At 41.5% G+C, this 25,420-nt stretch overlaps 1 protein-coding gene across 2 annotated transcripts in view; it reads left to right on the forward strand.

Moving 5' to 3' along the window:
• ATPAF1 (ATP synthase mitochondrial F1 complex assembly factor 1) overlaps positions 1-25,420 on the forward strand; it is a 42,921-nt gene extending 17,501 nt beyond the window's left edge. The window contains exons 7-11 of one of the 2 annotated variants that reach the window (XM_017881712.1): positions 4,502-4,597; positions 6,193-6,300; positions 13,735-13,808; positions 21,703-21,808; positions 24,141-25,420. In XM_017881712.1, the coding sequence (XP_017737201.1) occupies positions 4,502-4,597; positions 6,193-6,300; positions 13,735-13,808; positions 21,703-21,778 (354 nt within the window). In that variant the 3' untranslated portion in view covers positions 21,779-21,808; positions 24,141-25,420. Of the gene's footprint in view, positions 1-4,501; positions 4,598-6,192; positions 6,301-13,734; positions 14,660-21,702; positions 21,809-24,140 lie in introns of those variants that run through there. The other variant, XM_017881710.1, reaches the window with a different exon arrangement.

Here is a 25,420-nt window from a genome sequence, read left to right on the forward strand (position 1 = left end):
CTCAAATTCCTCAGCTCAAGCAATCCTCCTGCCTCAGCCTCCCAAAGTGCTGGGATTACAGGTGTGAGCCACTGTGCCTAGCCTTTGGTATTGTTAAGGTGTCACTTCTCTCCTAATTGGTCTCTAGATGAAATACAATACTATTCAAAACCCCACTAGGCATTTAAGAAATTGATGAGCTGGTTTTAAATTTTTACTTGGATATTTAAAGGACCTGAGATAGCTAAAACAATTTTGAAAAAGAACAAAGCTTGAGGACTTACATTTCCTGATTTTAAGACTTATTGCAAAGATACAGTAATTAAAACAGTATGATATTGGTACAAAGATAGACATGTAGATTAATGGAACAGAGTAGAGTCCTGAAATAGACAAACGTATGTGGTTAGTTGTTTTTCAACAAAGGTGTCAATAAATTAGAGAAAGGATAATCTTTTCAACAAATGCTGCTAAAACAATTGAAGATGGTGCACACACAAAAAAAGAACCTCTACTTTTACCTCACAGTGTATACAAAAATTAAAGTAGATCATAGAAGTAAATGTAACTGTTTTTTTTTTTAAGTAGATCATAGAAGTAAGTGTAACTGGTTTTTTGGCGCTTCCTTTGTCACCCAGGGTGCAATGTGGTATGATCTCAGCTCACTGCAACCTCCACCTCCCAGGTTCAAGTTATTCTCCTGCCTCAGCCTCCCAAGTAGCTGGGATTAGCCACCACACTGGGCTAATTTTTCTATTTTTGGTAGAGACGATTTTTTTTTTTTTGAGTCAGAGTCTTCTTCTGTTGCCCAGGCTATAGTGCAGTGGCATGATCCCTGCTCACTGTAGTCTGTGCCTCCCAGGTTCAAGCAATTCTTGAGCCTCAGCCTCCTGAGTAGGTGAAGTTACATGAGCCCACCACCACACCCAGCTAATTTTTATATTTTTAGTAGAGACAGGGTTTCACTATGTTGGCCAGGCTGGTCTCAAAACTCGTGACCTCAATTGATCTGCCTGCCTCAGCCTCCCAAAATGCTAAAATTACAGGCATGAGTCACCGCATCTGGCCCATAAATATAAGTTGTAAAGGAAAATAAAAAGAAGAAATCTAAATTACCTTGGGTTTGACAAAGATGTCATAAGTACATTACAAAAAGCACAAACTATAAAAGAAAAAAATCACCTTGGGCAATATAGTGAGACCTTGTCTCTACAAAAAAAAATTTTCAAGCACCTGTCATCCCAGCTGCTCAAGAGGCTGAGGTGGAAGGATCACTTGAGCCCTGGAGGTGGAGGTTATAGTGAGCCCAGACTAGACGACAGAGCAAGACCATGTCTCAAAACAATAAAAATAGGCCAGGTGTGGTGGTTCACCCTTGTAACCCCAGCACTTTGGGAGGCTAAGGTGGGTGCATCACTTGAGGTCAGGAGTTCAAGACCAGCCTGACCAATATGGTGAAACCCCATCTCTACTAAAAATACAAAAATTAGCTAGGCGTGGTGGTGTGTGCCTGTAATCTCAGCTACTCCAGAAGCTGAGGCATGAGAATCGCTTGAACCTGGGAGGTAGAGACTGCAGTGAGCCAAGGTCACACCACTGCACTCCAGGCTGGGTGACAGAGTGAGACTTGGTCTCAAAAAAATAGTAATAAATAAATTAGATTTCATCAAAATTAAAGTATTCTATTTGCATACCCAAATAGCTTCTACATTCATAGCAACATTAGTCACAATAGCCAAAAGGCATAAGCAGCACAAGTTATATCAGAAACTCTTATTACTCAATAATAAGAGGACAGACAAATGGACAAAAGATTTGAACATTTTATCAAAGAATGGCAGATAAGCACCTGAAAATATACTTGATAGCATTAGTCATAATGGGAATCCAAATTACAACCACAGTGAGATACCATTAGAATGACTAAAATTTCAAAAACTGATCATAGCAAGTGTTGGTAAGAATGTGGCACACCTGGAACTCTCCTATACTGCTGGTCATATTGCAAAATGGTACAACCACTTTAGAAAATTGGTGGTTTCTTTAAAAATTAAGCATATACCTGCCATACTAACTAGCCATTCCATTTCTAGATATTTTCCCGAGAACTCAAAGAATATGTCCATAGAATGACTTGTGCACAAATGTTCAAGCAGCTTTATTTGTAACAACCAATGCTAGAAACAATTCAAATGTCTGTCACTAGTGCACAGGAATTGTGGAAAGAGAGAATGTGTGCATGTGTATGTGTGTGTGTGTGTGTGTATACATAATGGAGTAATATTCAGCAGTAAAAACAAATGAACTATTGATACATTCAACAACATGGTGTTTTGCAAAGGGGCCATATGTGCAAAATGACCCCCAAATGCTGAAGGAGCTGAGAAACCAAAGAAAGAGGCAGACAAATCCAATTTGTGGGTACAGGTTGATTTACTGGGGGAACTTACAGACAGAAGTGTGGTATTGAGTGGCTGCAAGACGGGTAGATCTCCACACCACAACCAGATAGACCCAATATATCTTATATCTTGGGGAAAGTATACATGCTCTGGAAGGAACGTGTATGTGGATACAGTCATCACCGCCTCTTATTTCTGCAACAGCATCAAGGATTGTTTTGGAAGAAACTTACAGTGAATAGATGGTTCTACATAAAGAGTAATACATCAACTAGACATTTGGGAGGCATTCCTGGACTTGGGGTTAATCAGAAGTCACATGTTGGACTAGCATTTAAAATAAAGTCACTCTTGTTCCCACACATGGATAGATCATGAAACAATCATGCTTAGTGAAAGTAACCAAACCAAAAAAGTACTTATTCTGTGGTTCCATTTTTACAAAATTCTACAAATGCATACTAACCCATAGTGGCAGAAAGCAAATCAGTGGTTGCTTAGGGACAGTGAGGGATAGGGAAGTATGAACTACAAAGGGCAAAGAAACTTGGAAGTAATAACTGTGTTCATTATGTTGATTTTGATTATGGTTTCACAATACACATATGTCAAACTCATCAAATGTGTACTTTAAATATGTACAATTTGTTGTATTTCAAGTGTACCTCAATAAAGCTCTAAAAAAGTATTTTCCCTAGCAAGGGATCATCTGTCAGGTAGGCACTAAGTTTATCTCATCTAATAATAAAAATTGGAGCCTGAGTGGTTGGCAATAAGAAGATAATTTGTGACTAATGTGTATTGGGCTGCTTTCTACTTTTGTTTTGTTCTGGCACCATTCTTTTCTCTGCTACTCATCCCCAATTCTAAACATCTTGAGCATAAAACTTATTTTTTGGTGTTTAGTCTGGAGCCATGCTCCAATATCAGCCTCATCTAATAGAATGTGAAGTAATTACAGCAATTGGAACAAGAGCTAATTCAGCAGCATTAGAAAGTTTGGAAATTGAAACACCCATCAAGAGAAGGATAAATAGTGATAAATTTCTACAGTAGAATTCCATACAACAGTGAGATATTTATGAATTAAGAGTTATAGATATCAACATGGATAAATCTCAGAAGCATAATGTGAAGTAAAAAAGTTACAAAAGGATACATACACTTTGGTAAGATTTAAGTTTTTAAACATATAAACTACTACTTTAAAAAAAAAATTTCTAAAGACAGGGTCTCACTGTGTTGCCGAGGCTGGTCTCAAACTCCTGGGTTCAAGCGGTCCTCCTGCCTCAGCCTCCTGAGTAGCTGGGACAACAGGCGCATGCCACCACACCCGGCAATCTTTTTGTTTTTTTGTAGAGAAGGGGTCTCACTATATTGCCCAGGTTGGCCTCAAACTCCTGAGCTCAAGTGATCCTCCCACCTTGGCCTTCAAAAATGCCAGAATTACAGGTGTGAGCCACCATGCCCAGCCTGTAAACTACTAGTTCTTACTTACAGTTATATACATATACATTTAAAGTGTTAAAATATGAAAAAGAAGGATAGACACCAAATGCAGGATAGATGTTAACTCAGATGGGATTAGAAGGGAATGCAGAGGGAACCTCAATTGTATTTCTGATGCTTTCTTAGGTGGATTGGTAAGTACATGAGTGTTTATTGCCTCATACGAATTTCTTAATTTTAAAAAAATGTTTTAGGCTGGGAGCAAGTGGCTCACGCCTATAACCCCATCACTTTGAGAGGCTGAGGGAGGCGGATTGCTTGAGCCCAGGAGTTCAAGACCAGCTTAGGCAACATGACAAAACCCCATCTCTACCCAAAAAAAAAAAAAAAAAAAAAAAAAATGTAGTCGGGCTTAGTGGTGCACACCTGTAGTTTCAGCTACTTGGGAGGCTGAGGGGGAAGATCACCTGAGCCCAGCAGGTCAAGACTGCAATGAGCTATGATCATGCCTGCACTGCAGCCTGGATAACAGAGCAAGTACCTGTCTCAAAAAAATTAAAAAATGTTTTAAAAACCAAATATGGAGGAAATGGAATGAATGTTATAGGTGGTTGGATATAGAGCAAATGATTTCATTTATTCATCCATCTCCTTGTATATCTGTTTTTCAGTTTCTGTGTGCTCTGCCAAGAAGGGAAGGTTATGAGTTCTTTGTAGGACAATGGACAGGTACTGAACTCCACTTCACTGCACTTATAAATATTCAGGTAGGTGGCTTGTGCCCTTCCTCTAGAGGAAAGAGGATTATCCCTTGGTGGGACTAGAAACCCTTGCTGAGGCTCAAGGACACAGAATATCTACTTACTCCTAGCATTTATTATTGTGGCACACTTGAATTGTCATACTTTTTGTGTTGGACTAGTTTTCTAGGCCCTCCTCAATACCTAGAAATTAGAAAAGACTCCAAAACACCTTCTCTGACTACTTCTGGTTCTCTTTTGTCTCTTCCCCAGACCTCTAGTTGCACATACTGCATGTGCCTCATTAAACAAACATGCCTGAGTTATGATGGTTATATTTTTAACCCAAGCTAGAAGCCCCTTGAGGAAAGCTCCAAGTCTTAAATGTGTTTTATTAACTAAGTCAACACCTTCCAACATGCCAGGTGAATAGTTTAATAAATGTTATTTTGTTTGCTTTCTTCCTTTTTTCTTTGTTTTATTTCCAACAAAACAATATTAACTTTAATTAGATTTAAATGTTAGATTCAAAACTTTTAAAACTTTTAAAATAAAAGTAAATATTTTAAATCATAACTAGGATTGGCATTCTATATTTTGAGGCCAAATGTGGCAAAAAAAACAAGCATGAGTTATATTTGCTTTGAAGTTGGGGTAAAGAATGCAAAATAGAATGAAGGAGCAGCTTTTTACTTTGCTATTTTGTAATACATCTAACAACCTTTTATTGAGCACATACTTTAATAACCGACATTTGATGTACTTACTATGTGCCACATGTTTTATATACATTATGTCCTTTTAATCCTTACAAATACTCCATGAGATACTTAGTTATTATTTCTAATTACGTAGAAGAACGTGGCCTCAGAGAAGTTAGATGCTGAACTGTTACAAGTACCCTAATGATAGTTAGATATTTATAATTAAAAAGACTCACTGAAATTTTAGAGATAAAGTCCAGGAATCTTCTTTTGAATGTAATTGTTTCCTCCTGTGCTATACAGGGGCTTTAGCTTTGAACCCATCCTCTCTACCTAGTCTAGACTTGAGATTTAATAACCACTACTGCCCTGATCATTCTTCATAAAATTATGGTGTTTCCATCCTTCTCCCCTTCACCCCCCAACCCAGATTATATTTTAGAACTGCACATTACAAATCTGGCTCATGTGCAAACTCTCCAGCTACTGCTACAGCTTAAAAGAGCTGAGTCTTCAGAGCCAGCCAAGGGGAGTAGATTTCAGCTGTGAAATGCACTAGTCCATAAAAGTGGCAATTACACAAGCACATTGCTTTCTTTAGAACTTGATTTGGTAGCTGCTTGTGCCATTTTGTTTTTAAATGTATGGTCACAATGACAGATTCACTGCCTACTGTAAACATTTTCTGGGAAAAAAGCCAAACCTTTTCCAGTTGAAGACACAAATAACACTGTGCAAACTGTCAGTTTCACTGTGCCTTTGCAGGCTGACCTTACCGCCACATACCAGTCCTCCAACTCACTAGCCACCCAAGGGGCTGTTAAGAGCCAGAATTTCCTCTAGACTGTCTGTTGCTTTGAAATTGCAGTTTGTTGTGATGGTACCTTATTGTGCCTTGATAAGTGTTCCACCTTGCAGACCCGAGGGGAAGCTGCAGCCAGCCAGCTGATTTTATATCACTATCCTGAACTTAAGGAAGAAAAGGGCATAGTGCTGATGACTGCAGAAATGGATTCCACATTTCTGGTAAGAATTAATTTGTAAAACTCTTTGGATTTACCTCGTGGCACTGAAGGTATTACTATTCTGCCAAAGCTCATGAGAGAGAATTTCAGAGAGCTGGCCGGGCGCGGTGACTCAAGCCTGTAATCCCAGCACTTTGGGAGGCCGAGACGGGCGGATCACGAGGTCAGGAGATCGAGACCATCCTGGCTAACACAGTGAAACCCCGTCTCTACTAAAATACAAAACTAGCCGGGCGAGGTGGCGGGCGCCTGTAGTCCCAGCTACTCGGGAGGCTGAGGCAGGAGAATGGTGTAAACCTGGGAGGCGGAGCTTGCAGTGAGCTGAGATCCAGCCACTGCACTCCAGTCCAGGCGACAGAGCGAGACTCCGCCTCAAAAAAAAAAAAAAAAAAAAAGAGAATTTCAGAGAGCTACATATACATTGTTTCTTACTTATTTTAAAGTTGACAGTAAAGTTGTCTTGCTGAAGATCTTCCAATCTGAAGTTAGTACAGATCCTCAATCATTTATTCACAATTCTGAAACCCATGGGCTCTGAGAACAAAATGTTTTTGTTCTCATTTGATCACAAAACTTGAACTCATTTGGTAACTGAATCTTTAAACTGATGTGAAACTACTTATATAACTAATCCCATTTGGTGTGGTGTATTATGCATTTTACTAGGGAAATATTAATGTGTTTGAATATGGGGAGTCACGTAATATACAGTTATACAGTATCTATACCTATTATCTTTCTAAAATCCAATAATTCTGAATCTAAGACACATCAGGCCCTAAAGGTTTCAGATAAGGGATTGTAGACAAGTAAATTACAGCTTCTTAATTATAAGGAAGAGTTGTATGGAAGCCTAGGATAGCTCTCAATATTTTATCTTCCTTCATACTGTTCATTTATATAACATTCATCATTTATAGTGTTTTTCTTTCCTCCTTTTCCCATTCCTAGATGAGAATCACTGAGATAGAGCATTGACCATATGCTCATAGCTAATGATGCCCACTGTGTTCTCTCTGCACATCCAGGTGCCAGGAGCAGTGTTGTGATTACTGTACATTGTTTATCTAGTCCTTGCTCATTTCAGCCGCATTTATCTGGCAGAGGTTAAGTTCAGAATGTCCCCAAACAGTGGACACTTCCCCCTAACAGTCTTCATTACAGCACCCACTTATTTTTTCTCTTTCTCTTACCAACTGCATAGGGAGAAAGAAGTGATATCACTCAGCTGATATCTCACAGTAGCAGTGACCTACAAACCTAGGACACAATGAGGCTTCTACTTCCCTGTTATTCTTGAAGCTATTCAGTTCCATCTCTCCCATTCTTGCTTCCATGTTAACCCTTCCATTCATCACATTCAACTGAAAGTTAGCCACAATTCTGTCTGAGAATATGGAATTGCCATTAACTGAGATAGGCAAGATTGCAGGAGGAATAGGCTTGACAGGAAAATCAGGAGCTCACTTTTGGATGTGTTAAATCTGAGATGCCTATTAGTATCCCAGTAGTAGACAATTATATATATGAGCTTGGACTTCATGGGAGAGGTCCAGGCTGGAGATGTAAATATGGGAGTTGTCAGCATACAGATTGTACTTAAAACCATGGGACTGAATGAAATCAACCAAGGAAGTAAGTAAAAATAGAGAAGAGAAGAGATCTAAGAACTGAGAGAAGGGTCTCCATCCCTGGAGAGATGAAGAAGCATCAGCAAAGATTAAGAAGGAATGGCCATGAGGTAGAAGGAAAATTAAGATGGTAGAATGCCCTGGAAGCTAAAAGTGAATGTTTCAAGGAATAGGGACTGCTCAACTCACAAAATCTCTTGTTTATTAGGGCAAATGAGATGAGGACTGAGAATTTACTGATTTCACAAACATGGAAGTCACTGGGGGCCTTATAAGAGCAGTTTCATAAAAGTGTGATTGGAGTAGATTTAAGAGAGGATGGAAAGACAAACTGAAGAATCAGCATAGAAACTCTTTCAAGGGGCATTTCTATAAAGGGAAGGAGAGAATGGGGTATTAGCTGGAGGTGGAGAAGTGCACCCAAAAGTATCTTTTGTTTCAAAAATGAGAAAGATAACATATTTGTATGCTGATAGGAAAGGTCCAGTTGAGGCTGGGCACAGTGGCTCACGCTTGTAATCCCAGCATTTTGAGAGGCCAAGGTGGGTGGATCACTTGAGCTCAGGAATTTGAGACCAGTCTGGCCAATATGATGAAGCCCTGTGTCTACAAAAAATACAAAAATGAGCCAGGCATGGTGGCATGCACTTGTAATCTCAGCTGCTCGGAAGGCTGAAGTAGTAGGATCACTTACGCCCCAGCAGCAAAGGTTGCAGTGAGCCGAGATTGCACCATTGCACTCCAGCCTGAGCAACAGACCCAGACCCTGTCTCTAAAAAAAAAAAGACAGATCCAGTAGAGAGGGAAATGTTGATGATACAGGAGAAAGCAGGGAGAAGTGATATTTTTGAGTGGGCAAGTCTGGTAATGAGGTGTTGATCTTTACCAGGAATAAGATAGCAGGAGAGAAGCCAAAGTGTAAGGACACTGATACAATTAGATGGATAGAGGTAGTAGTATAAGTTTCCTGCAGATTGCTTAGTGAAAAGAAAGAAAAGTTATCAGCTGAAAGCAAGGTTGGAAAAATGTTGGACATTTGAGTCAAAAAAAGGAAGTACAAAATTGTTGTCTAGGACAAGCGTCAGCAAACTATACAGCCTATGGGCCAAATCCAGCCCACTGCTTGTTGTTATAACGCCCACGAGTTAAGAGTGTTTTCTGCCTCTTTAAATGATTAGGGGAAAAACCTTTTTTTTTGACCAGGCTGGAGTGCGGTGGCACAATCTCGGCTCACTGCAACCTCCACCTCCCAGGCTCAAGCAGTTTTCCTGCCTCAGCTTCCTGAGTAGCTGAGATTACAGGCGTGTGCCACCACGCCCGCCTAATTTTTGTATTTTTAGTAGAGACAGGGTTTCACCATGTTGGCCAAGCTGGTCTCGATCTCCTGACCTCAGGTAATCCACCCACCTCAGCCTTCAAAAGTGCTGGGATTACAGGCGTGAGCCACCACGCCGGGCCAAAATCTCTTTATTCTTAAAGAAATACAGAAATTGTTTAATAATAAAAGCTATTATTAAAGAAAAATAGTATTTCAAGTTTTATTAGAACACAGCCATGTTCATTTATTTACATAAATGGTCTGAAGGAAGTTAAAGGTGAATGCAAAGAAATGATTATTGACCATGGAATGGAAGCTGGATAATGAGGAAAGTGAAAATATAAGGGAGGTTAGAGACAGTAAGAATTATGAGTCCTAATGGGTTGTGGCAGTTGGAAGTGAGCTGGAAAGATAGGAAATAATTTGACCATGTGAGTGAGTGACAATATAGAGATTGTACTATATTTTCTGGTCTTCGGCAGAGCACAGCACCTAATCATATTACAAGTGGATCCTAGAGGTCAGAGGAGGCCCATTCTGCTGTTTGCCATTTTTACCACCTCACTCTGGTGGTCTCAAACTGCTGCACAGTTCTCATCATTGTTAAAATTTGCTTTCTGGCCTTTTAACATTTGACAACATATAAGACAATACATATTTATTTGCCTTGTATAAATCAACTTGACTGTGAGGTTCCAATGTAGTATAGAACTAGACATGTTAGAACTTGTTGTACATGACTTAGAGAAGAGAAACTTGGAAGTATAACATGAATATATGATCCCCTGTATACTCACACATGAACTGTGCACTTTAGGCATAGTATTTCCAACTGTGGTAAAGCATTAACGTCAAATGAATCGAAATACATGGAGAATAGAGATTTCTTCCAAACTAACTTTAATGCTAAAAACTAATGGAATATTTTAAAACCTAGCTTTATTTGGCTCCACATCTATGTCAATGGATGATTTCATTGAAATGCAGTAAGTGCTAGGATAGACATGCAGAAGGTTCTAGGGAGAGTGGGGCGGTATCCCTGGGCCACAGGGAGTAATATTTCCTGGGGATGACACCGGACTGAACGTGCAAACAGCAGGAGTTTAGCCTGATAAAGAAGGGGAGAAATGTTTCAGACAGAGGGAATAGCATAAGTAAACACTAAGAGACATAAAATGACTTGGAGTATTGTAAAGAGTTTGGTATCACTTGTGTGTGTGTGTATGTGTGTGTATATAAGGTTTGGTGGTTTGTGTTTAGAGATTTAGCTTTACCCTGAGGGCATGAAAAGAGTCATTAAAGGGTTTGAACAGAGAAGAACCCATAAAGAGTTGGATTTTAAGACCTAGCCTATTAATTATTAACCTTAATTATTTGCTTCCTAAACATTCTGTAGTTTCAAGTCTAGTCAGTATGATAATTTAGAAGTCAGTTGCAATAGTCTGCACAAGAAGCGGTGAAAACTTGAACTACAGCAGTGGTAGTAGAGATGGAGGAAAGAGAATGACCCCAGGAATATGTAGGGAATAAAATAGGCAGGACTTGGTGCGTTGATTGTAGATTTGAAAATTGAAAGGGAGGAATCAAGTTTGTTAAAATACCTCTTTATTGAGCAGCACAGGGAGTTAGTATATTTATCTTATTGGGTCTTGGAAAAGGAGGAGACTGTTGCTTCATGTTGAGAGCCAAGAGAATAAAAGGCAGGAGAAGAATAAGGGCTGGTGGGGGTTGCCTTTTTATAACCCTCCATGAGAGATAGACATCTCTCCTTGTGTCTTACCTTCCTACTCACTGTACTAGTGGTCTTCAAACTTCTTTTTTTTTTCGAGACGGAGTCTCGCTCTTTCATCCAGGCTGGAGTGCAGTGGCTAGATCTCAGCTCACTGCAAGCTCCGCCTCCTGGGTTCATGCTGCCTCAGCCTCCTGAGTAACTGGGACTACATGCGCCCACCACCACGCCTGGCTAATTTTGTTTTTGTATTTTTCATAGAGACAGGGTTTCACCATGTTAGCCAAGATGGTCTCAATCTCCTGACCTTGTGATCCACCTGCCTCGGCCTCCCAAAGTGCTGGGATTATAGGCGTGAGCCACCACGCTCGGCCCAAACTTCTTTTTAAAGTAGTAGGAAGACCCCTTTATCCAAACAAAATCTTACTATGTAAAACCCCAGGATATGACAGCTAAAACAGAGGTGAAGGGACCTGAGGCACCTCCACAGAGCCCCGAGGACTCTACAGAATAGTTTGAACACCAGTGTTCTAGGTGAACACAGCTGAACTTACTCCTGCCTTCACTACCCCAAGCTTCAGATAAAAGTTGATGTCAGAGGCCCTGTAGCCCAGGGACTGAGAGAGTGGTGGTATCCTCAGATTATAGCAGTGCACTTGCTTTAGAAATGATTTGCTCTTGAGGCATGTGTGAATTTAAGAAAGGTAAAATAGATGAAGTAGTTATTGGCCTTAATCAGTCTTAATTATCTTGCCCTACCAGAAACAGCAGGATGAATTGGGGCGAATACCAACCAGGGAGTCTAGAGGTCTAGTCCTGGCTGTGACCTTGGCTGGCCACTTGACCTTGAGCCATCCCTGAACTTCATCCGCCTTGGTTTCCTAGCCTATTAAATGAGAACTGGATGATCTCTGAGGTCCCTTCTAGCTCTAAAATTCTATTAATTTGAAGTAGCCAGCTTTTTGGGAAAAGGTTTTTGATTGAAGATGCAGTCTCAGAGATTAGTGCCTGCTCATGAGAAATGTCCTGAAAGTCCCACAGAGGGAACAGAGGTGGAGCACAGCCTGTGTTATTTATAAACCCGTCTTCATCATTCTCTAGCTAGACATAGCATACTTTTGGCAGTAAGTTTTTAGTGGGAATTTTCCATGACCTTTTGAGGTTTAATTTTGGCCATATGAGCACGGTGATAATGGACAAGTATCTCTGACCAACTAGAACTGCAGAATGTATAGCAAAAGTAAGAGATGTCTGAGGTGACTCATTTGCAAAGTTTGAGAGTGTAGCCTATGTTCTAACCCCCATCTCTATCATTTTTTAATTTTTATTTTTATTTAATTTTTTTTTAGAGATAGAGTCTTGCTCTGTTACCCAGGCTAGAGTGTACTGGCATGACCATAGCTCAGTGCAGCCTCAAACTCCTGGGCTCAAGCGATCCTCCTGCCTCAGCCTCCTGAGTAGCTAGGACTACAGGCTTGTGCCACCACATCTGGCTAATTTCTCTGCCTCTGTCATGTAGAGTGGCCTGCTCACCATTTCTTTGCTACTGAGTTTTAAAGAAGGTGGCCCCTTCTCTTCCCTGGGCCGTTGCTGATGTATTAATTATAAATGGCTGCATAACAAATTACTACAAAACCTAGTGGCTTAAAACAAGAAACATTTATTACCTCACAGTTTTTATAGTAGCAGCTTAGCTGAGTGGTTCTGGCTCAGAGTCTCACAAGGTTGCTGTCAAGGTGTTATCTAGGGGTACAGTCATCTGAAGGCTGATTGGGCTTGAGCATCCACATCCAGCCCCACTCATATGGCTCTTGGCAGAGGCCTCATGTTTTCATCATGTTTCTCCATAGGGCTGCCCGAGTGTCCTCACTACATGGAAACTGACTTTTCCCAGAGCAAGAAAATTAGCAAGAGAGAAGTTACAACCTTTATGGCTTGATAGCAGAAGTCATTGTCCATCATTTTTCATTTTTTCGAAGTCCTTTTTTTTTGAAGAGAGAGGGACTCACTACATTACCCAGACAGGCTCAAGCAATCCTCCTACCTCAGCCTCCTAAGTAGCTTGGACTACAGGCTCACACCAATGCCCCCAACCATTTTGTCATAGTCTACTTGTTAGAAGGAAATCATTGAGTATAGCCCTCACTCAAGGAAAGGGAAGTTAGGCTCCATCAAAGGGAGGAGTATCATAAAATTTGTGGGCAAATTTTAAAACCATCACAGCTTGCTCTGGGAGTACTTTTCTGACCAAGGTAGTATCATAACAGGTTTTATTCAAGTGTATATCTGGTTAGTCAAGAACTCAGTTCTCACTCACAAACTGGTTCTTAGAGCTAGGTAACTATTGCTCTCTTATTTCCCCCTTGAGATATATTTAACAGTTATTAAGGAACTGGATGAAGAGAAATAATGTGAACATGCACATTAATTTATTCAGTAAACATTCACCAAATGTCACTCTGCAGAGATATAAAACAAACCAGTCTATGTCTTTGAGGAGTTTGTACTAGGGAAAATAGACAAAAAAAGAAAAGGAAAAATACAATACAGTGTGATAAATACTATGATAGTGGTAAGCACAGGATGATTTGGTACACAGAGAAAGAGCACCTAACCAAGACTAGGGACGTCAAGAAGTTAGGGAAACTTTCTGGAAGTGGTGACTCCTGGGCGAGGGCCCCCACCCACCACACAACTCAGACAAGAGCTTTGTGACCCTGTGCAAGAAAGGACCTCATTATTCTTTTTACCTTACAGAATGTTGCTGAGGCACAGTGCATCGCCAACCAAGTTCAGCTCTTCTATGCTACTGATCGGAAAGAGACCTACGGGTTAGTGGAGACCTTTAACCTCAGACCAAATGAGTTCAAATATATGTCTGTCATCGCTGAATTGGAGCAAAGCGGGCTTGGAGCAGAACTGAAATGTTCCCAGAACCAAAATAAGACTTAGAACTGTACAGGTTGGCCCTTCACCTAGTAGACTCAGCCCTCGATAGTCTAGAGCCCACCCCCTCCTCAGGAACTCAAGAGCTCAGCATTTATAATGAGCAATTGGTAATGAGTTGCCCTGTGTGCTTATCGCAAGCAGTCATGGAGATGAGCCCTATTAATTGATGTTCGGGAACGAAGGTACCTAAACATTCTGATAATTATCTCAGCATACTTGAGGTTTTCTTTTTTAAGTGTTCGAGGTTATAACGAGACAGACAAGGACCTACAAGGCAGTTGACTTGATTTTGCACAGTGTAACAGCGCAGTTGCATTCTGGCCACTTTGACCTCATAGCTCCCAAATGATGAGTTTGTCATTTTTATGAACTCATGACAGGATAATAAGCTTGAAGACCTGCTGTAGTTAGATAGGGGCTTTAATGCTTCCCATGCACCGGTCATCTGGACAAAAGCATAAGCCAAACATCCTGTTTCAACTGTAGAATAACCAGATATTCCCGTCAGGATAATGACTTCATCTAGATGATGCCCCCCAGAGATGGCTTTAGTGTAGCTGGCTTGGGGTATCAGCAAATTTGAGGTATAGTTAGATAAACGGTACAGGGTCTGCATACTATTAAACCATAGTTTGTGGCACCCGCTTCTCTAACTCCACCTGTTAGAAGCTATGTGTTTGAAGGAATAAATCAGTGCAGTGTAAATAAAATGCTTTTGTAAGGAGAAGATTAATCCAGGTTTGCATGATTTTTTTAAAAACAACTCTAAACATGATACAAAAAAGTGGGTGAAAGTAAATGTTCCCAGAATGGATGTGGGGAAAATATAGCAATAATTTTTTTTTAAAGTTTGGCTTACAATGTTTGTTATACAAAATAATGAAATCTAAGTTATGTACTGTCCATAGTATCAGGGCTATGGGCTGATTTTATCAAAACTCATCTTGGGACTGAACAATTGCTTGGAATACCAGAAATAAGAAAGTTGCTCTCCAGAGCTGGAAACCCATCTTTTGTTTGTAATGTCACTGTTGTGGCTCCAAGCTCAGTGAGAGGAAAGAATGGTGGTTACACACCAGCCTTCTGAACCCAAGGCCCCCAGTATTGTTGTCAGCTGCCTTTACTATGGCATTTCTTTCTCTTTCTTTTTTTCCTGAGATGAAGTCTCACTCTGTCTTGCCCAGGCTGGAGTACAGTGGCACAATCTCAGCTCGCTGCAACCTCTACCTCCCTGGTTCAAGCAATTCTCCTGCCTCAGCCTCCCGAGGAGCTAGGATTACAGGCGCATGCCACCATGCCTGGCTTATTTTTGTATTGTTGTAGAGACAGGGTTTCACTATGTTGGCCAGGCTGGTCTCGAACTTCTGGCCTCAAGTGATCCACCACCTTGCTCTCCCAAAGTGCTGAGATTACAGGTGTGAGCCACCATGCCTGGCTTGACATTTCTTTATTGATCTAACATGCTCCACTCTGCTGCCTAAGATCTGGTTGTATGACACTGAATGTGGTGAGTGGGAATTTAAGCAGTATTTGCAGTTTGTGTGTGTGTGTTTTCTTCCTTCCAGAAGAATTTTTATAGGTGGAGCCTGTCCCTAAGCTCTTAAAATAGGATAGACCTCCCACTGTTCTCTGAGCTGTGTCTATTTTGTTGCACCTTTGAGTCTATGTATTGAGAGAGACAGTATTTTTTTTAAACTGGGGAAGCTGCTATCCTTTCACTATTTCTCTAAAGGTTGAGCTGTTAACTAATGCAAATTCTGGACCTGCTTCTGGTCCTGGCAGTTTATCTTTTGAGAAACTTGAGTCTTCTCTGCCCTGCCATTTTCATTAAATGCCTTCTGACCTTCTGAATGTTTTGGGTCCCAAGAATTTTTGACGTCAGATGGGGTCGTTTTTATGGGTATCCAGTTATGTTTGCTTGTCTTTCCAGATGGACCCAGTTATTAGCCATATATAATACATTGTTACACCTCCACCAGCGGGTGAGGAAATGATGGAAAAAGGAGTAAGAAATGGCTACTCATTTTAATCATTCCTCCTGGATTTGCCCTCTGTCCCTAACTGCCAAGTAGGATGTGTCCATGGATAATTATGTTGGACTAAAGTACCATGTAGCTGTTCTTTATATTTATTTACATAGAAAGATCCGGCAAAGAACTCAAAGAAAATTGTACCATTTAATCAGTAAATTTGTCCCCTGGTGCTAGCATGGTGTTATAGAAAGTGGACAGGCTTTAGAGTTAAGTGAATCTGGGTTCATATGTTAGTGTTATTATTCATTAGCTCTCTACTGTTGAACAAATCGCTTAAACTATCTAATTCTGGGGGGGGAGGTTTCCATCTAAAATAGGGATAATAATATCTACCTCATAGGATTATTGTGAGAATTAAACTAACTTCACTACAGTAGAAAATATCAACTACCATCCTTTTCTCTACTTCCCCTGCCCCTCATTAAAGACTAACACAAGTTAGCATTTCAGATGTGTAGATCATTCTTTATTCCAGTTAAAAGGACAAACTTTATCTCATCAGTTCTGAAACTTTAAGATCCAGTAGCATCACCTAGAATGCTTTTAAAATGCAGATTCTCAGGCATCAACTGTACACCCCCCACCACACACACACACACACACACACACACACACACACACACACAATCAAGAACCTGTGCAGAAGGCACTGGGAATCTACTTGTTAATGTGTGCTCCAGATGATTCTGATGTAGGTAATTAGCCAGCCACACTTTGAGAACCATTGCCTTATTTATTCTTTACAAAAATGTACATTGGCAGGTCTTTCTTTCCTGTGGATGCTAACTATAGGATATTTAGGTTCCTCTGTTCTTTGTCTCCCATAGTAGCCCCCTTTGCAAACTCCAAATACATTATATTTATTTATTCTTGTGTCTTTTTTCCCCCACTAGACTGTGAGCTCCTTGAGGGCCAGGATTTATCTCTGTTCCCAGTGCCAAGGACATGGCCTGGACCATAGAAGATACTCAGTTTTTTGTTGAATAAATAGGTAATATGGATTTCAACCAAAACATTGTCTTGTGTATGTACCTACATGTAAATACTCTAGATTTAAAAGAATCTCTTAATACACCTAGGTCGAGAATTTGTTGAGTAGGAATATTTGCAAACCAAGATACCAAGTTATACACAGTCTCTGTACCTCACAATCCACTGGCATCACCTCGGTGGACCATTACACAGTACAACTTAACAATTGCTCACAGAGCATCTATTCTGCAGCCACTATGTTAAGTGCTGGACACAGAAAGATGAGTAGGTATGATTCCTGCTCTCAAGCTCTGTTTTAGCCACTGCCTGTTTCTCTCTTGCCTCTGATTCAGTGCCTCACACCAACATCTGATTATAGTTTGCTTTGTCTAGTTCTTGGATGTTCATACTGGTACTTCTTTCTTCTCCAACCAGTTTAGAAGCTGGAGCCACATATTTGGTTTTGCACTATCCATACTGACCTTTTGTTCAGTCTTGGAAAAGAAGTACTAATGCCCACTTCCTAGTCATTTGATTTGGCATTGAGTCAGCATTCATTCACACTTACTGAGCACCTATTTGCCAAGCACTGTTATTAAAAACTGGATAATATAGCAATGAACATGGCAAATAAGGCCCCTGTTCTCATGTAGTTTATATTCTTGTAAAGAAGACAAGTAAACCAATAAAATTATTTCACATACTGGTAGTGTTATGAAAATTAAAAAATAATATTATAGACTATGGAGTGGAGGCAATGACTTAATGGTCAGGAGAGGCATCTCTGCAGCAGTGGCAGCTGATACATGAGCTGGGGAAAGAGAACCAGGTAAAGAGAACAGCAAGTGTTAACACCCTGGAGCAGAGCCAAGCTAAGAATGCTTGTTTCTGGACAGATACAAAGATTCAGTATCTACCCTTTAGGAGCCCACAGTTCAGCGGCATGACCTGACATGAATGATTACAATACAAGACATATTGATAAATGCCATCTCAGAAGGGGCAAAGAGATTTAAGGAACTCTCCCACATGCTATGGAGGATGCAAAGCTTGCCAGTCTCTGGTACCCGCCCAAGAAGCACTTATGGCTTAATGGGGAATAACGGGTAGACAGTGTTAAAATCTCAAAGACCATGTGTTTCTTGCAAGAGACAAGAGGTACTCTGGGTTCGGTGCTGGCCTCCCAAGCTGCAGTCACGTACTACATAACAATGTTTTGGTCAAGTTGGATTGCATATGCAACTGTGGTCCCATGAGATTATAATGGAGCTGAAAAATTCCTATTGCCTAGTGACATCATAGCTGTAGTAATGTTATACCACAATGCATTACGTATTTGTGGTGATGCTGGTGTAAATCTGTACTTCAAGTTGTATAAAAGTATAGTGTATAGGGGCCGGGTACGGTGGCTCACACCTGTAATCCCAATACTTTGGAAGGCCGAGGCAGGCGGATCCCTTGAGTTTAGAAGTTCGAGACCAGCCTGGACAGCATAGCGAGACCTCGTTTCTACAAAAAAAATTTAAAAATTAACTGAGTGTCGTGGTGCACACCTGTAGTCCCAGCTACTCAAGAGGCTAAGGTGGGAGGTTCACTTGAGCCTGGGAGGTTGAGGCTACAGTGAGCTGGGATCACACTACTGCACTCCAGCCTGGACGACAGAGCAAGACCCTATCTCAAAAAATAAAAAGGTATAGTGCATAAAATTATGTACAGTACATAATGCTTAATAGTAGTAAATGATTACTACTGGTTTATGTATTTACTACACTTTATCATTTAGAGTGTGCTCTTTCTACATATAAAAAGTACTAAGTCAATTGCAAAACAGCCTCAGGCAGGTCTCTCAGGAGTTATTCCAGAAGAAGGCATTGTTCTTATAGGAGAGGACAGCTCCATGTGTGTTATTGCCCCGAATACCTTCCAGTGGGACAAGATGTAGAGATGGAAGTCAGTAATGTTGATGATCCTGACCCTGTGTAGGCCTAGGCTAATGTACATGTTTTTGTCTTAGCTTTTAACCAAAACATTTAAAAGTGAAAATAAATTTTTTTAATAGAAAAAAGCTTATAGAATAAAGATAGAAAATATTTCGTATAGCTATGCAGTGTGTTTGTTTTAAGCTAAGTGTAATTATAAAATAGTCAAAAGTTTTAAAATTAAAAGGTTTATAAAGTTAAAAGTTATAGTAAGCTAAGGTTATTGAAGAAAGAAAAATATTTTTATAAATTTGTGTACAGTGTTTATAAAGCCTACTGTAGTATACAGTAATGTCCTCCTCAGTCTTCACATTCACTCAAAACTCACTCACTGACTCACCCAGAACAACTTCCAGTCCTGCAGGCTCCATTCATTATAAGTGTCTTATACAGCAGTATCATTTTTTATCTTATGCTGTATTTTTACTGTACCTTTTCTATGTTTAGATATGTATAGATAAGTATTTACCATTATATTACAGTTACCCACAGTATTCAGCACAGTAATATGCCATACAGGTTTGCAGCCTAGGAGCAATAGGCTATATACCATCTAGGTTTGTGTAAATACATCCTGTGATGTTTGCACAACAACCAAATCACTTGGTACATTTCTCAATGTAGTCCCCACTGTTAAGCAACGCTTGACTGTATACACATTAACAATAACCACTAAAAAAAAAAAAAACCAATAACCACTAACATTTACTAAGGGCTGACCGTATACCAGGAACTGTGCTAAGTCCTTACATGGATTATCTCAATCCTACCAACCCTATGAGGTTGGCAGGAACCTGCTGGTCAGTGACATGTGCTGCTCTCTCCTTGTACCCTCCTGCCCCAACTCCAGCTCAGAAAAGAAAGCAACCAGCCAGGCACAGTGGCTCACACCTGTAATCCCAACACTTTGGGAGGCCAAGGTGGGCGGATCACTTGAGACCAGGAGTTAGAGACCAGCCTGGTCAACGTAACGAAACCCCGTCTCTACTAAAACTACAAAAATTAGCTGGGCATGGTGGCACACACCTGTAATCCCAGCTACTCAGGCTGAGGTACAAGAATCACTTGAACCTGGGAGGTGGAGGTTGCAGTGAGCCCAGACTGTACCACTGCACTTCAGCCTGGGTGACAGAGTGAGACCCTTTCTCAAAAAAACAAAAAATAAGTCATGATTGGCTCTGGAACCAGCCCTGAGAAATGTCTTCCAATTTTCTTGCTGGTAACTAAAGAACAAAATGCATGCATTATATACCTCTGATTCCTCCAGACAATTTTGCAAGACATCATGTTCTAACTAGGGAGGACTTCTTTTGGAGAACTTTGGTCTTGTCAGTTCTTCTGATGTGACAGATTGATAACAACATCTTTATCCTTCTTCTGCTAAAAGGGAGAGTTGGAGCACAGAAAGGGAAGAGATGACTTCAAGGTTGTTGTCTGCATCAGGAGCCAACCCAGGAATAGATGACTGCCCATGCTCCACACTTAATAGGATCATTTGTAATGTCCACTGAGCAGGCTCATTCTTCACATTCACCTGAACAGGGCTACTTCTGAGGTCTTCAGCCTTTAGGAACTGGAATATCTACAAGAAAAATTAGTTCAAACCACTTATGAATCGTGACAGGTTCCCCAGAGGGGAACAGCTCACAGGATAAAGTCCTTTTAGATCAGCTCACAGGAGCTTCAGGATCCTGTGCATGGTGTCTTCTCCAGGCTCATTTTGTGCCTCTCCTACCCATTCCTTTGGCTCCAGCCATTCTGGATGACTTGCAGTTCCCTAAACACATTGTGCTCTTCCTACCTCTGTTCTGCTCTTTTCAAATACATTTGCCTGCTTCAAATGCCTATTCCTCCTTAAGTTAATTCAAAGCTTCACTGTAGTATCTCTATGAGAAGCCTTCCCTGAGACCTATTCCCTTCCACATGGCCCCCCTGCAAGGCTGGCTTCCCCACCAGACTGAATAGCCCTTGGAGACTGGGATCATATCTTACTGGACATTATATTCCAAGTGTCCAACACGAAACCTGGTAGAGAGGGATAAGATACTCTGTGGATGCTGAATAAACTCCGTTTGAGTGACCACTAAACTCAGATCACCCGAGTCTACAAATATCGCTTGCAAAGTGAGATCCAGCTCTGGCAAACACATTGTGGTTATGTCCCAGCCCAAGACAGTGGTCATTTTGCTTGCTCTTATTGCAGAGGCTACATGTGGAAAACCAAGCCAAGGGGCGAACAGAGAAGGCAGTCAGGTCCAGGGTTTGTAAGCAGAAAGAACTGAGAGATGATGATGAACAAACTTTTGGAGCAAAACAATTAAGTACCAGGCTGGCACTTTCAAATTCTTGTTTTGCCTTGTCAAACCTTAACATTGAAAAAGACCTGGTTGGGCGTGGTGGCTCACACCTGTAATCCCAGCACTTTGGGAGGCTGAGGCGGGCGGATCACGAGGTCAGGAGATCGAGACGATCCTGGCTAACATGGTGAAGCCCCATCTCTACTAAAAATACAGAAAATTAGCCAGGCACGGTGGCGGGCACCTGTGAGCAAGATTCCATCTCAAAAAAAAAAAAGACCTTACAGACTATCCAATCACCAGTTTTCAAACTGTGCTTCAAGAAATCCCCAAAGTCCAGAGCTGGGGACCTTGGGCGTCTGACCCCTCAACTCAACCAGAGAATCTGTGTTTTATTTATGGGGCTTCTCATAAGCTGTCATCTGAAGAAACAGTTTTCAAGAAAGACTGAAAAAAAAACCTGCTCTAGTCTAATTCTCCCACCTACCATTGTAGGCCTCCCTACAGCACCACTAAGCCACTGGACAACTATTTAAAATCTTCCCGGGGACTGGAACTCTCTACCTGCTAACTGACCTGCACCATGCTGAGACAGCTCTGAGTAAGTCAGTTCTTCCCCACCCCTAGCCAAAATCTGGCCTCTTCTCACTACCCTCACCTCCTTCTGCCTGTTGTAGATGGAACCTCCCAAGAGAGTCTTCACTTTTCCACCTAACCACCTCTCCTGCTGATAAGCAAAAATAACTCTCAAGTTGCTTTGGCATCTCTTCAGCAGAACCGTCTGTCTTTAGTTATATGACCCAAAACCCCAGCCCCTCACCCTCTGGCTCACCTGCATCTGGACAGACTAGCCAGTGTCACCAGTGTCTGCCTCACAGTTGGAGCCTGGAGTTGAGCCCAAGATGCTCTTGTGGGGTATTCAGAGTGGATTCTAGGTGGCCGTCCCTTGGGAGTTGGCATGGCCCACCTGGAAGTCATTTTCCCACATAGCCACTTACTGAAGTCATCTCACTGACTCCACCTTTCCTGGCCTTCGTCCTTATTCCCACCTTGCTATCTTTCCATAATCTGTTGTCAAACATTGCTTTTCCTGCCTGGAACTTTAGTCCTTTGGACCTCCACACATAACCCCATTCCATCTGGCTGGTTTCAGTCTGGTGCTCCCATCACATCTTGACTTGAATCTTCACTCTATTGCCCAGAACCCATGTCCCTCCCAACAGATATGATATTCACGTTACCTTGGTCCTCTTCTACATCTGCCATGGCAGTAACCATAGATTAGTGATGTCCTCTCAAGATCTTCGTTTACCCAAAAAATATTTGCCATGGTTTGAAACAATCACTACTAGGTCATGCTTGATATGTGGTCCACTGTGACCCCACATCATGTTTGTTACTGCTATTTTTCCCACACTCACAATATGGTATGGATCCCCATCTTGCACTCTCATTTCTTCAACCCACATTCATTCTCCCATTTTGACTTTGCCTCTGGTCAGGTAAGAAGTAGCTGACATGTCTTACATTTTGGCACTAATTTTGCAGGGGAAGAGAGGGAGCAGAGAGGTATTTTGCTGAATCTCACTTGGTGTGTGACCCCCAAAAGACTCTCTGAGATGCCTAAGTTTCTTTCATTTGATCTTTGCAACAATACCTTAAGAGTAATATGATTCCTTTTTTTTTTTTTCTTTTTCTTTTTTTTTTTTTTTTTGGACAGAGTCTCACTCTTGTTGCCCAGGCTGGAGTGCAGTGGCGCAATCTCGGCTCACTGCAACCTCTGCCTCCTGGTTCAAGGGATTCTCCTGCCTCAGCCTTCCGAGTAGCTGGGACTACAGGTGTGTGCCACCACGCCCAGCTAACTTTTTGTATTTTTAGTAGAGATGGGGTTTTGCCATGTTGGCCAGGTTGGTCTCGAACTCCTGACCTCTGGTGATCCACCTGCCTTGGCCTCCCAAAGTGCTGGGATTACAGGCATAAGCCACCACACCCGGCCAATATTATTCCCTATTTTACAGATGAGGACACTGGGGAAACAGCATCATAGATGTGAAGAGTCAGGACTAAATTAGAATCCCAGTTCTGCCTTTCGTTCACTGTCTGGCCTTAGACGAGTTATTCAATCTCTCTGAGCCTTTGTGTTCTCATCTGTGAATAACATAATAATGGACCTATCTCAAAATACAAGAAAGGATTAAATGATGTAGCAAACACAGAGTGCTTAGCACTATAATAAAAGTGCAAAACAGTAGCTGGTTAAGTACCTTTTCAAGGTGCACATCTATACAGAGGAGGAGGAATTTCTGTTTCTGGAACATAAATCTTCTCCTAGAACTAGACCTTTCATTTATAGAACATGTTTCTTTTGTACTATTTTTCTACACCATGTTTCTATTTTCAGAAAGTCTCTTCCAGGAATTTAGAGAGGCTTGAGCAGTGGTAATCATACCAGACCAGGGCACAGGCATCAGGAATCTGGGAAGTGGGCAGGCGAGCAGGCAGACCCAAAGCCTGGCAGCTAACATCTAGGTCGGAAGCCAGGTAACATCTGGAGTTTTGGGCCAAGGTGCAGGCCTGCCTGATTATTTGTAGATGGCTTATCTGAGACAAAGTTATTCCTGGTTACAGATGTCTATGTATTTAGTTCCTTGGCAACTCATTAAACATAACTGTTTACAATTTAAAGAGACCAAATCCATCTAACCTTGTCATTTTCCTACCTGGCTGGGCATCAGAAACACCTGATGCACTTGTCAGAGCTGTCCATTCTTGAGCTTCACCATTGAGACATAGATTCTGTTGGCCTGGGGTGGGGCCTGAGAAACTATTAGGTTGGTGCAAAAGTAATTACAGTTTTTGCCATTTATGTCAAAAACGCAATTACTTTTCCACCAACTTAATATTTTTCTTTTCTTTTCTTTAACTCTCTCCAGGTAATTCTGAAACTCAGCCTGATTTGGGAACCCCTGCAATAAGTTTTTACTTTTACTTTGCACCTGAGAAAAAAGGCCCCAAACCAGGTGAAGTGACTTCCCCAAGGTCACACAGGGTATCGGTAGCAGCATTCCTTCTATCTCTTTGTTCCAAATTTTTTTTGCACTTCAGTCCAAGGCAACCCAACTGGAAGATATCTGAAAAAGACAAGGATTTTATTATTGTCTGCCTCTGGTAAAGATTTCTTGGATGAGACTAGCTGTTCCCAGCATGCCCTTAGGTAAGACCTCTGTGGGGCAAGAGAGGAAAGCCTTCCCAGATGCTTGGAGTTCAGATGTTTTCCTTGTTTGATCTTGAAAGCTGAGAATTTCCCTGGCTCATGACCCCTGGAAACAAATTCTGGATTATCTGTTGCGCTGGACTATCTGTGCCTGGCCCCTGCAGCTACATAGAGAATTCTGTGTTGCCTGCACAGGCTGAAGCTCTCCATCCATCCTGCATGCATTTTGTACTCGCCTGTGGTGAGTGAGCAGAGGGGGATGATATATGGAAATCCAGGCAGTCAGCAGTGGCAGGGGAGGAGGTTGAGGGGTGTGAGGGATTGATGGGAACTCAGCTACAGAGCTCAGCTGGGAGACTCACACCCCATTGGAGCTAGGATTGATTGCTGGAACTTTCTTACCCTTCTCAGTTTGTCTCAGAGCCAGCAACCTGCACTGTGTCCTCTGGGCACCCCTGCGGAAAGGGAATTGCTCTCAAAGTCAGGGAAGCTCCAGTCTGTCAGTGATGGTCTATCTCATGCCCTCTTCCCAGAGGCAGGCAACTCGGCACTCTAGAAGCCGAGTGACCTTCAGACAGCCTTCTGTTTCCTAAACCCCTTTCCTCTCTCTGTACTTGGCCTCCTTCTTATCTGTTTTTCAACTCTCAGCTCACACTAAATGACTTCCTCCCTTGGGTGCTATCTGTAGAATGTGTGGAATATGACCTGCCCCAGCAGATTTTGCAAGGGTATCAAAAGAGTGAGTGAGAAGTCTAAGGTGATGTCAAGGTTATGGAGCATGGTCGATGTACTTAATGCTGCCAATTGCTTTAACATGGATCCAGGCACAGATGTCTTCATTATCATTTACTTTCCCAGGAGAGCATTTTTTTGAAAGTGTCTAACCCCCATTCAAACTGACTTGTTCTTTGCCTAACTTATTAACAGTGTATTTGCTAAGTGCTCAGGCAGTGTCGGGCAGGAGGATAGACCCTGTGAGTGGACCTGTTTTTGAGTCTC

This window comes from Rhinopithecus bieti, unplaced genomic scaffold, assembly GCF_001698545.2.
Source record: "Rhinopithecus bieti isolate Rb0 unplaced genomic scaffold, ASM169854v2 scaffold_12155, whole genome shotgun sequence".
Taxonomy (NCBI): Eukaryota; Metazoa; Chordata; class Mammalia; order Primates; family Cercopithecidae; genus Rhinopithecus; species Rhinopithecus bieti.